This window comes from Balaenoptera borealis, assembly GCF_965194805.1.
Source record: "Balaenoptera borealis genome assembly, chromosome: 1".
NCBI classification, from domain to species: domain Eukaryota; kingdom Metazoa; phylum Chordata; class Mammalia; order Artiodactyla; family Balaenopteridae; genus Balaenoptera; species Balaenoptera borealis.
In genome coordinates, this window is record NC_138860.1 from 133,970,966 (window position 1) to 133,983,461 (window position 12,496).

General features: G+C 36.8%; 1 protein-coding gene across 4 annotated transcripts in view; it reads right to left on the reverse strand.

Annotated features, from left to right (window-relative positions):
* The window catches only part of LRRC7 (leucine rich repeat containing 7), a 519,751-nt gene that overhangs the window by 155,294 nt on the left and 351,961 nt on the right, over positions 1-12,496 (reverse strand). For all 4 annotated transcript variants that reach the window (XM_082356466.1, XM_082356465.1, XM_082356469.1 and 1 more), the window contains exon 9: positions 2,881-2,955. In XM_082356466.1, coding sequence (XP_082212592.1) covers positions 2,881-2,955 — 75 coding nt within the window. The remainder of the gene's footprint in view (positions 1-2,880; positions 2,956-12,496) is intronic.

Genomic DNA, 12,496 nt, shown 5'->3' on the forward strand with positions numbered 1-12,496 from the left:
AATTTTTGATCATTATCTATTTGCTTCTCTGATTTATGAAAAACAGTGGAAAAATGAAAGCCCAGCATTCCAAAAGTATTTAAAAAGTATATTAGCTTAATGTATTTTGGTACATGAACTAAAAATAAAAAGGAACTTGCTTTTTGCCCTGTGTCTTATGACAGCGGTCCCCAACCTTTTTGGCACCAGGGATTGGTTTCGTGGAAGACAATTTTTCCACAGACCGGGGCGGGGGCGGGGGGATGGTTTTGGGATGATTCAAGAGCGTTACATTTATTGCGCACTTTATTTCTATTATTATTACATTGCAATATATAATGAAATAATTATACAGCTCACCATAATGCAGAATCAGTGGGAGCCCAGAGCTTGTTTTCACTTGCCACTCACTAATACGGTTTTGATATGAGTCTGCAAGCAATTGGTTTATTATGGTCTCTGTGCAGTCAAACCTCTCTGCTAATGATAATCTGTATTTGCACCCACTCCCCAGCGCTAGCATCACTGCCTCAGCTCCACCTCAGATCATCAGGCATTAGATTCTCATAAGGAACACGCAACCTAGATCCTTCGCATGCGCAGTTCACAGTAGGGTTCACGCTCCTATGAGAATCTAATGTCGCTGCTGATCTGGCAGGAGGCGGAGCTCAGGCGGTAATGCGAGTGATGGGGAGCGGCTGTAAATACAGATGAAGCTTCGCTCGCTCACCCACTGGCTCACCTCCTGCTGTGTGGCTTGTTTCCTAACAGGCCACGGACCGGTACCGGTCCACGGCCCAGGGGTTGGGGACCTCTGTCTTATAACACTAAATACTTAGGATTAATCATTCTGTGAAACTAACAGACATGGGCTGAAGACTGCATTCAAGATTAGCCTTTCAAAGTCAAGCATTTCTAGTTAATTGCATAACAACTAATTGCCAGCACTGGACATTCAGAAAACCATGCCTGTTTAGGGTAGGGAGGCGTGGGGTATTCCCACAAAGAGCATTACAAAATGTGGAATTCAAGTGTACTAACTAAAGTGAGAAATCCACTTAAACTTGGCAGTATATAATAAAAAATCTACTTTTGAAGCAGAAAAAATTAGGCAGCACTGTTTTACAGAAGATTTAACCACTACTTTTCCATTTAAATAATACACTAACTAAGGAATTAGAGGTCTGAGTTGATTTCCAAGGTTGGATTTTGGGAATGGAGTAACTGTGAAAAGTAAGATGAGCCTAATTCTCATTTATACCTTCTATTGAGTCTATAGCAACAGAATTTTGGAGCATCAGAGTGAACAAAAGCCTCTGGAGCTGGTATGAATTACAGATCCACCATTTACTGGCTGTGTGACCTTGGCCCAGTTATTTACTCTTTCTGTTTCAGTTTCCTCATCTATAACATGGGGTTGGTAATAAATCTGCTTCACAGGGTTGCTATGAGAATTTGGTGAGTCATTTGTAAAATATCTAGAGAGTGCCTAGCCCATGATAAATGCTATGTAAGTGTTTTTGAATAAATGAATACATTGAAGAAGCAGGTATAAACTTTTCCAACTAGACATACATTCTGATTCCTCAATATTTGCATAAGGGATTGATCACTGTCTTACTTGTTGCCCCAGGGTTTGTACATACCTTGAATATGATACAAATCAGTCTCTGCTATGTGTAGTGGAATACAGATTTGTCTCTCATGTTATATGTGAGCCCCTCAAACAAATATATTCAAGGTCATTGAGTATATTATTTTTGTAACCCTGACATTAGCATGGTTTCTAGTTCATAGAGGTATATTTGTAAATGGTTTTTGAATAAATCAATAAATAGAAAACATGCATGCTTTTCTGTTTTGCATTTGCTATGATAGTAGAAATGTATTCCTTTGGTGAGAGGAGAAAGTATTTTTTCCCTAATCTTTTGTCATATTTTCTTCTTTATGTGGTCCCATGCTTGTTCAAAAGAGAATAAGCTTCCTGTTCTTGTTGCTTTTGCAATCATTTAAAAAAACTTTAAATGTTATTTCAAAGAAGGAATAAGTTTGACTTTGGGAATATACATCTAAATCTCAGTGGCTGAAGAACTATTACACAACCAGCTGCCCTGGCTTCTTAGCCCAATGCAAGGAGTTTAGAGTTGGCTTTCACCAGAGACCCTTGTGGTTGTTGTTGTTGGTGGTGGTGTGTGTGTGTGTGTGTGTATGTACATGCTTATATTCAAGTGCATGTGTTATGAATGGTAAGAAGCAGTGTTTTATGGAAAGCCATTCTCTCACTGGATGAAAAAGGAATGAATAGTCACACTCAGTGAGTTGACTGATAAACCTACTTTTCAGGAGGTATTATTGGATTTTCTGTTAGCTGAGAAGAAAAATCGATTCTAGTTCAACTTTCTATTTTTAACAATTTATGCTCTTTGCCTTTTTCAAAAACTCAAATAGGTTCTATTGGAAATCACCTGAACCAAGAGAGAGGTATTTATTTTGTGCAAGAGCTCTAACAATATGAGCAGAAACCATTACCTAGTTACCTACAAGAAGAAGGTTGATTTTGTAAAACTAAGACTTGGTATTATGTATAGCATTGTTTTTCATTTAACAATATGAATTTTTCAGCTTTTGAAAAACAGTAAATAGGGAAGGAGATGAAAAATATACTCCTAAGAGAGCAAGAAAAATTTTCATACATTTTACACACCTATAACGATCATAAAAGTTATATGAAATATTAAAAAAACAAATTAGTGAAAAACACTTGATGACAGAACACTCCTAAAAAGTGTTTAACTTTGAAATGAAAACACTGGGATTTAAGATGTAAGATTAATCATTATCAGTTACAATTAATATACAACATAGATGCTAGACAACATGGCATAATAAAAACTTACATACCCCAGGTAGCACTTGCAATGCATTATTATCCATCCACAGCTCCCTTAAATTTTGTATTTGATCCATAACTTCAGGCTAGGAGAGGAGTAGGGAGAAAAGACAGAGGAGAAGAAAACTAAATTAGTTTTTTCTTGTCACAATATAAGATGTAATTTCTTGGATCTGGAACTTTGATTTGGGAATCTAGTGTTAATTCTCTAAGGAATTCCAAGTTTAACAGACCTCTTCCAGCAAAACTGGTAATCCCTGAGGTAGCCAACCTAGAATTTACGTGGAAACAATCAGAACAACAATAATAAAAGTTAAAATCTATTACTCTCCCTTAACACCCTACAATTATCTTTTGTAGTATTTATTATACTCTACTCTGTCTTCTTCAATAGAGTATAAGTTTTTGAAGGGCAGAGTAATGTTTGGTTTTAAACCACTGTATCCTCATATCCCCATTGTTTGCCATGATTGGTAAATAGTAGGTTTTTATCATACGTGTGTATTAACACCATACACACAAACATCTCCCCCCCTCGCCCCGTTCCCAGGCATTACATTACCATGATGTGATAATAGTATAAACCCACTCGTTTCTTATCTTTTCATTTACTCAACAAATAATTAGTTGTTGAATTGTCAGGATGCCTACTATGTGAAACACACAGTGCAGGGTCCACAGTTATTCAAACTCAGTTCCTGCCTGGAAGTAGCTGATGATCTAATTGGGGAGACAAATGCATATAAATAACTAAAACACAAGGCATCATATGGGAGAAAAGAATAATGTAGAGAAGTTCAGAGAAAAAAAGAGAGATAATATAATCAAGGTGTAACCTACAGTGCATAATGAAACACTTTAACTCCCTAACTAGAAGCTGTCTCTAACTTCTATCTCCTGGGCAGCAGACTATATAGAGAAGATAGAGGTTGCTATTGCTGCCAGCATCATTTCTTGATTTATGATGACCTCTTGCTGTTTTCTTTTCAGAAATCATCCCCTACCTCACTCTAAGGCCACTTGCTTCCCTTGAAGTTGAATCCTTTTTACCACTTCAGGGAACTGACAAAGGCCTAAGCTAATTAGTGCATTATATTCACCTGGCCACAGCGTTGGGCTCAAGGATCCATTCAGAGCAGATAAGAAGAAATGGTTCTCTGACTGGGACTTCTGGGGAAAAGACACTTGCTCTTGCCTGCTGGATTTGAAACTGGAAGGGTACAGCCCTGGGGGCTTCAGGCATGAGGAAAGGGGGAAAGCCAGTTTGAGTTAAAAGATGGATCCTGATGACATCATATAAGCCTAGAATTAAGCCACATCCGAAGTCAGATTTTTTTGTCTCTTCCAACTGAAAAAATTATCACTGAAAGAAGATACAACCATAGTTTAATAAAATTTGAGACCTAATTAGGAAAGCCAATGTATTTGATAGAATACTTGTGGAAAAGAATGGAATTGTATCAATGTTACTATTAGACTATTGATAATTGTGGGTCAGTACAATATACCTCAGAGACTTCCAGGACTACTTTGGCAATAGTCTCTGATGACTTTAGCCTGCAGTTGCAGTGGAACGTGGTACTATTCCTGGGAGAAGTTTCATTTATAACAAACGTCAAAACTTAAAGTTACGACAGGGAAAAAAAGGACTGCATGAGTAAGTGCGGGGGTATACTTTGTGTAGGAAATATTCCGCTGTCACTTAGATCATAGGGAACAGGCAGTGAACTACTCCATCTCTGTACTGGAAAACATCAGTCACATGATGCAGTTTTTCTAAGCCCAGGCATCATGCAGACTTTAGGAGAAGAGAAAGAGTTGCATACCTGATAAGTTCAACACAACTTTTATGTATGTGATAAGATAGAGATTAGTGTATAAACTTGAAACAATGAGCCTTATTCAGGATGGACTAGATTGTGCTGTGGTAACAAATTTATCCTAAAATCTCAGTGTCTTAACACAACAGGATTACTTCTTACTCTCACTATATGTCCCATGTGGTTTTCTGCCCCCATGATCTTGTGTTACCTGCAAATCAAGACTTCCAGAAGAGCCAAAGCAGGAAAGACTATGGAAAACTAGCCACTGCTCTTAAAGATCTCACGCTGGAAGTGACACTTATCACTTCTGCTTATAGCTCATTATCCAGAACTGTTTATATGGCCGGGACCTAAGTTTAGGGAAGGCTGGGAAATGTAGGAGGAATTCATGGAATATTTGGTGAACACTACTGCCCCTGCCACACAGTGACACCATATGAAAAAAGAATGACAAGAAGGAATATATAGTACTTTCATAATTTAGTTATCCCTTCATTCAGTAAGTACTTATTAAACAGCTTCTAAGTTCCAGGCACTGCACTAGAGTCATAATGCATGGTATGGTCTCTGCCTTCAAGAAACCCATGGTCTATTTCTTGAGCAAACATACAAAGAACAAATACATGACATTATGGGAATATAAAGAAGGGGGTACCTATATGCTTTAGTATTGAGGGAAACCAGACATGGATTCATGGGGCTGAGATGTGAAGGAGCTGGTCAAAAGAGAGGAGAAGAGAGGAGACACATTTTAGCCAGAAGCAGAGTGGTGAGAAACAGCATGGTGTAGGAATGGTAACAACAGGCAGTTTGCTTTACAGGATTGTCAAGTTTAAAACGGAGTAAGTAGCAGAAAATGAGGCTAACAAAAGAAGGTACGGGTCTGTGAAGGCCTCATGTTTTGTTAGGGAGATGGGACTTTATCTTATGTTCTAGAAGCAGAAAAACTTTCTAATGGAAAGTGATTTTGGCAGATCAATGTTTTATATGTATCACTCTATCCTGGTGGAAAAAGGAAACAAAGAAACCAGAAAAGCTTATTAGGACTAGTAATAAAAGAGATAATGAGGAATAAAGAGAAGTTGGATTCAGAAAACGTTTAGAAGATGCATGTCCCCCAGTTTCCCAGTACTTAGTAGTGCCACCAATGGAGGTGCAGAAGGAGGTAGGAGCAGATTTATGAAAGAGACTGAATTTAGTTTTGATCATGATTAGCCTCAGGTTCCTGTGAGACACAGGTGGAGATGTCCAGAAATCAGGCGGTTTTTAAAATCTGAAGCTTAAGGAATAGGTCTGTGCTAAGGTTGTACGACTTAGGCATTTTGTGGAAATAGAAACCCATGTGGATGAGCTCCCTACGGGGAATGTGAAGGGACTCAGAGGTGCAGGTGACCGAGGAACGAGCCCTGTGGAACGCTAACACTTGAGAGCTGAAAACAAGTGTTGCTGGCAAAGCCCATTAACAATTCCCAAGAAATAAAAATAGGATCTTGGTAATAAAATAAATGCTAACCTTTTTTTCCTTCGTACTTCGTCTAGCTTCACTTGCTCATAGGGTGCCGGGTGCAGAGGCCTTGCCCCCCGCACTTCAGACCAGAGTTCCTGGTGCAAAACAGCTGCGCCCAACACCTCAGCTCTAGGCCGTGTGCAGAAGTGCTGAGCACGATACCGAAATCCAAGATGGCGGCAGTGGGCCGTGTGCAGAGACGCTGTACCCGGCACTGCGATCTGGAGTGACCACCGGGAACAGCACAGCTGACCCAGACCCAGGAGAACTCTGCCCCTGCCCTGCTGAGGAGACCCCTATGAAGCAGCCCAGCCCACAGCCGTGGGGGAGGACTTGTGCTCTAGGGCACGAGCTCGCACCTCTCCATTCTCTGATCAAACAATAAAGCTTTCCTTTGCTTCGGAACCGAACTCAGTCTCATGCTATTGGCACAAGCAATACCAAGCAGAAGGACCCTTGTTTGGGGCCCGACTTGAAAGGGTCAGTAACAGAAGGGCAAACTACAGAAGAAGGCAAGAAGAAATGGAGTCCAGAGGAGTAAAGGGTTATTAAAGTCCAATGAACAGAATTGTGTTAAGAATAAGTAAGTGAACAAGAGTATCATACACTAGAGAAGTGTCCAGTAAAATAAGAGATGAAGATGTCCACTCAATTTTGGAAATAGTAGCATGCTGGTAACCTTACTGATAGCCATTTCATGTGATAGCTGTATTATAGTGGTTTGAAGATAAATGAGGCAAATAAATGGGGACAATACAGATAGAATATTCTTTGTAAAGTTTGGATGAGAGGTGAGGAGAGAAGTTGTGGGGCTAGGTAGAAATTGAGGAAGTTGAGAAAAAAGAAAGCTGATAGGAAGACACTAGCAAAGAGGAACAGATTAAGGACAGACAAAATGGTATAAAATTAATGGAGTAAATTCCAAGAGGTGACAAAAAAGATGGGATTGATAGCACAAAAAGAGGGTCTGCCCTTGAATAGAAGTGAGACACCTCATTTACTGAGACTCAGGGGAAGGTAGTAAGGTTGATGTGGTTGTAGGTGGGCATGGTGGGGGAAGGCTGGAAGTTGAGAGAGCATGTCTGAAGGTCTCAAATTCTCTTAATGAAGTAATGAGCAAGGTAATCTCTTGAGCTGGCAGGGCAAGAATTTTCTATACAAAGAGCACTTGGGGAGAATGGTTCATACTGGAATCGTTGGAGGGGAATCAAAGGGGAAATTAAGGGCAATCAAAAGAATTCTATCAATGATAACTATTTTAACTTTTTGGGGAGTCAGGTGGGAAACTGACAGTCTAGGAAAAAACAGAAGAAATAGGAGATTTCAGGTTTCCATGAGGTCAAAGAGGAGTATAGTAGGAGTGACAGATTGAGAGAAGTAGAAGGATAAAGAATTAGAATGAGAGAGCAAAAGTTCAGAGTTTAAGATTTCTGAAGTAGTTCCAGGCAAAGAAAAAACTCAAGCTGTAACCCTGGGTAGTATGACATCTTGGTGTGGGTGGGCAGGGGAGGAAGCTGTGGGAACATAAGGTCTTGCATGATCTCTAAGGATTTGGGTAACCTTTGGTGGACTGCATAGTTTGCTCCCTTGGCTGTGTTACACAAAGTGGCAGATAAAACTGATCAATTATACCTCTAAAATACCTCTCACATGGGGTTCTACTGGGGACCCTAGGCATCTAAGACAACTAGGAGAGAGATTTCTGATGCTAACCTATATTTCTACTTTATTTCAAAAGTTCTCATTTAATTTATTTAATAATATAATAAGGTAATAAGAGTCCTACTTTACAGATGAAGAATCTGATAATCATTCTCTGGGGAAAATAAGAATAGTTTGATGAGGGTTGCATAACTGCAGCTGGGATTATTACTCAAGTCTCCTGGCTCCAAAAATGACATCATCCTACAGCTTAAGACTGAAATTCTGAAGTAATGAAGAATGCTGGTGATCACAAACGCCCAATAAAGAAAGTAAAGCATATGCTGGATTTCTAAAAAAAGATAATATTTTTATTACTGGATGTTATAATAAAATGTGTCACAGAGGAAATTTCAGCAACTTTCTAATAAAAACAGAGACAAAATGTACTCAGCAGATCAATACATAACCTTGCTGAAACAACATGAAGATGCAATGACGTCTCATGACCAATAGACAATTTTAAAGTGTATCTTGGAGCTAAACTAAATGGCTTACACCCAACCAAACACATAAATTGCCTTTTTTCATACCGCTTAATTTCATTCTCAAAATCAATTGTTTGCATTAAAAATGAGTGAATTAAATCAAGAATGGCTTGGCATATTCAATGCTGATGAAGGTGCTGTGAGCTGGGCACTCACATAAACTGCTTTGATGATTATAAATTCGTTTGGTCTTTTAGGGAAACATTTTCAAATATGTATCTCAATTCTCAAAAGTGTTCACATTTGCTTTGGGGCAACTATCTTACTGAAATCATCTGAAATATAGAAAAACCTTATTGCAGAAAAATTTCATTGTACAATAATTAATAATATTAAAAAGTTGGTCATGCTTTAAATAAACTACAGCATAAGGAAAGAGATAACCAAATTATGATAAAATATGTTGGTATAGCATACAAAAATGAAAATGAATTATCTATATTTTTATGTAAGATATACCTTGCAAATAATAGCGAATGAAAAACAAGTTTAGAAAATTCGTATAGCACAAATCAATTGAACATAAATTTTAAAAAGTTATATATTTATGAATACATAAACATACAGTAAAAATAGGAATATATAGAATAGATGCACACCAAATTAAAAATAGTAATTGTTCTGGGATTGGAGTAAGAGTAGGAAGGAGAACATAGAAGACTTCTACTTGATCTACAGTGTTTTATTTCTTTACAAAAAAAATCTAACTCAAATACAAAAAATAGTTAACATTTGTTCCTTTTGGTTGGCAGGTGTTTAATATATTACTTTAAAATTTTTATATTTTTATATTTGTTTTCATTTTTAAAACATTAGAAAAAATATGATGGAATAATGATTAATTTTTTTCTTCATTTGTATTTTTTCTGTATTTTCCAAATTTCCTATAGTATATAGGCGTTAATTTAATAAAAAATTAGAGAACATTTCAGTGTCTTGTCTTACATTTACACTTACCTAAACCACTGTAGAATTATCTTTGAAGTGATCTTACTTTTATTAGCTGAAATGAGCTAAGAAAAGGGTTACATCAGTTTTAACAAAAATAGAACATATATTTTCCATGACTACAACAAATTCAAATAACTCTTGTCCTGTATATGCAGTTTTATTCTGTTCCCTTGATATGACTTTATGTGTTACTTTTATTCCACTAATTTCGATAATAGAGTTTGCTTATATTTATTTATACACCTATTAAATTTTTTCTTCCAATGAGGTTAAGAGAAATGTTCACTGAAAAACATAACATCTGACATTTATCTAATTTTATCAAAATTAAGCTAGGAAACTTTAAAATTTAAAAAGAGAAATTTACATTTGAAATGTCTTAAAATTGTTGCGATTACCTGGCAGATACTGTAATAACAAAACATTGTTATTCCCAGCAACTATGTAGAACTGGAAGGCAACAGTATGGAACCTGCTTCAAAATGCTGACAAATACACTAGAAAGCGGTTTCTCAAATCAATAAGAGTAAAATAACCAATGCAAATTAAAAAAATTATATTCTCCAATCAAAGTGACCCAATTATGATATTTCATTGAGATGTTTCAGTTATTATATTTTTTCTAAAGTTTGAGATCAATACTTTAAAGTATTATTTTATTTTTTTTTACTTTTACCATTTTTGTTTGATAACGTTAGAGTTTGCAATTTGCCAAGGAAACATGACTACATTTTAAGAAACTTTCCCTCATTTTCCTTCAATTTTTTATTTAATAATACACTTAGCTTATTAGCAGCTCTATGGTTCTCACAACTGGGAAATCTTTTATTTATGAATTCCACGGTGCACTGTTGAAACTCTTTCTGATACACAAAATAACTAAAACTGTTCAGCTCTTGATGACAAGCCTACTTGTTCATTCTCTCAATTGTTCTGTCCTACATGCCTTTAGACTATTTAACTTATTCAGTTAATTTCTTTGGAGATAAAAAGTTAGCTCCATAGGGTCTGAGCCTATTTCCAGTTTACATTAGTTTCATGTTTCTCAATTTTATTTCAGATGTCACTCCTACTAAAATGTTCATAAATTTTAAAGCTTTGGTTTTGATTTAATTACTACAATTAGGTAACATGTAGGAAAGTATTTTTATATTTCAGAAATTATTGAATAAATAAATAGGCATTCTTAACAACAATAATAAAAGGCATTGCTGAGAAAACCAGATTAATTTATAATTAATTAAAACACTTTCAGCCATAAACTAATAGGAATATTTTAACATATATGTGAATGTAATACATTCCATTTAAATAATCAAGTGAATATATTGATGACACACAGGAAGTAATCCACAGATGACATGATGTCGAGAGGGAGAGACAATTCATTAAATGACTGAATTAGTATCCAAAGTAATCTGAAAATATTGGAAGACTCATTAATTTTCATTTGTTTATAAATACATTCATTCAATGAAGAAGTACTACGTACTTCATGCAAAGAAGGCGCTATAAAGGTCTTTGGGAATTTAATTCAGACTGTAACAGGGTTGTCCCTACATCTTTTCTGTCAATGTCCTGTTCTATATGCAACATATGTGGGCTGTTCCCCTCTAGTTGCCTAAGCATTAAATGTCTTCAACAAACTAGAGTTTATTCAGAATATCTGGAAACCATGCCATAGAAGAAATGGTTAAAATGGCTTAAACTGTTGGGCTGAAAAACGGAAGATGTAGGTGTCAAAGATACCCATCTTTGAGTACCTGAGGGTTGCTGTAAGGAAGAGGGGTTGGGTTTGTTCTCTCTTCACCCCCAGTTCAGAACTAGAATCAATGAGGAAAGTGGCAGGAAAGTGGATGTAAGTAAGTATTACACAGGAGTGACTTTTTCCCAGTTAGATCTCTCTAAAATGAAATAATCTAATTTCCTTTAGGAGACAGTGACTCTTCTCTCAAAGGAACACATACTCCTTAAGAAGATATAAATAAAAAGAACAAAGCAGTAACAACAACAAAAGCTAATTTCTATTGGTCACTTGTGACATTCAGGCACTTTTCCAAATGCGTTTACATAGATTATTCTCTGAATCTTCACAACTATTATTGGACAGGTGGGTACTATTATTGGACAGGCAGTAAGCAGAATGATTAAGAGCATGGTTTCAGGAGCTAGCCTGAGTCCAGATCCAGGCTTTGTCACTTACTTGCTGTCAAATGTTGGCTCAGGTTCCTCTTCTGTAATAGGTAGATAACAGGAGGACTCCCCACATAGGGGGATAATGAGGAATAACTGTGTTACAACATTTAAAGTGCTTAGAATAGTGTCTGATTCTAAGTGTTAGTGCTCAATGCTCAGTGCGTGTTAGCTATTATCCCCATTTTATAGACAAGGAAATTTAGGCACAAAAAAGCGAATTACCATGCCCAGAAATATATGGCTAATATACACAGAAGGCAAGAGCATGATCTTGAAGTTTTGTAAGATATGATGAATAAGGTTCAAAAGGAGATGAGTATTCCAGAGAAAAGGTATGGTTCACATCTAGCATGATGTTACTTGGGCAGGTAGCCTTAGAATGAAGGTGCCAAAAGAGATCAGATGCTAAAGACAGATTTTAATTGACTGAATAATTTTGCTCAGTTAATATTTATTGAGTCTATTATGTACCAGGTACTAGAGAAAGAGTAGTAAACAAAACAACCAAGCCCTCATGGAGATTACATTCTGGTGTTTCACATTTCCTAGGCTGGGTCTTACAAAATGTTAACAACTGGACAAGGGAAGCAATTCTGGTTTCATGCTTTCCAATTTAATGGACTACCCTCCACCTAGATTGCAAACTTTGATGACCTTGTCTCAATCTAAATTTAAGAGTGAAAACTGTATAACAAATACATTCTTGTCTCATAATTTGAATTGGTCTTCTTGCCTTTCTTCTCCAAAGAACTGCAGCTACTTCCTTCCTCCACCCTCTGTCTACACTGCAGCCAGTAGGCCATTTCATTATGTCCACTCTTGCTTGCAACAGTTTTTCCATTATCCAAAGAATACAAGGCCCACATACCTTGACCATATCAGACAAAATGACCCTCATCTGACCTTTGTTTACTTCTCAGCCTTTTCTTTCACAGCACCCTCAGTTAAACGTGAGCCTCAA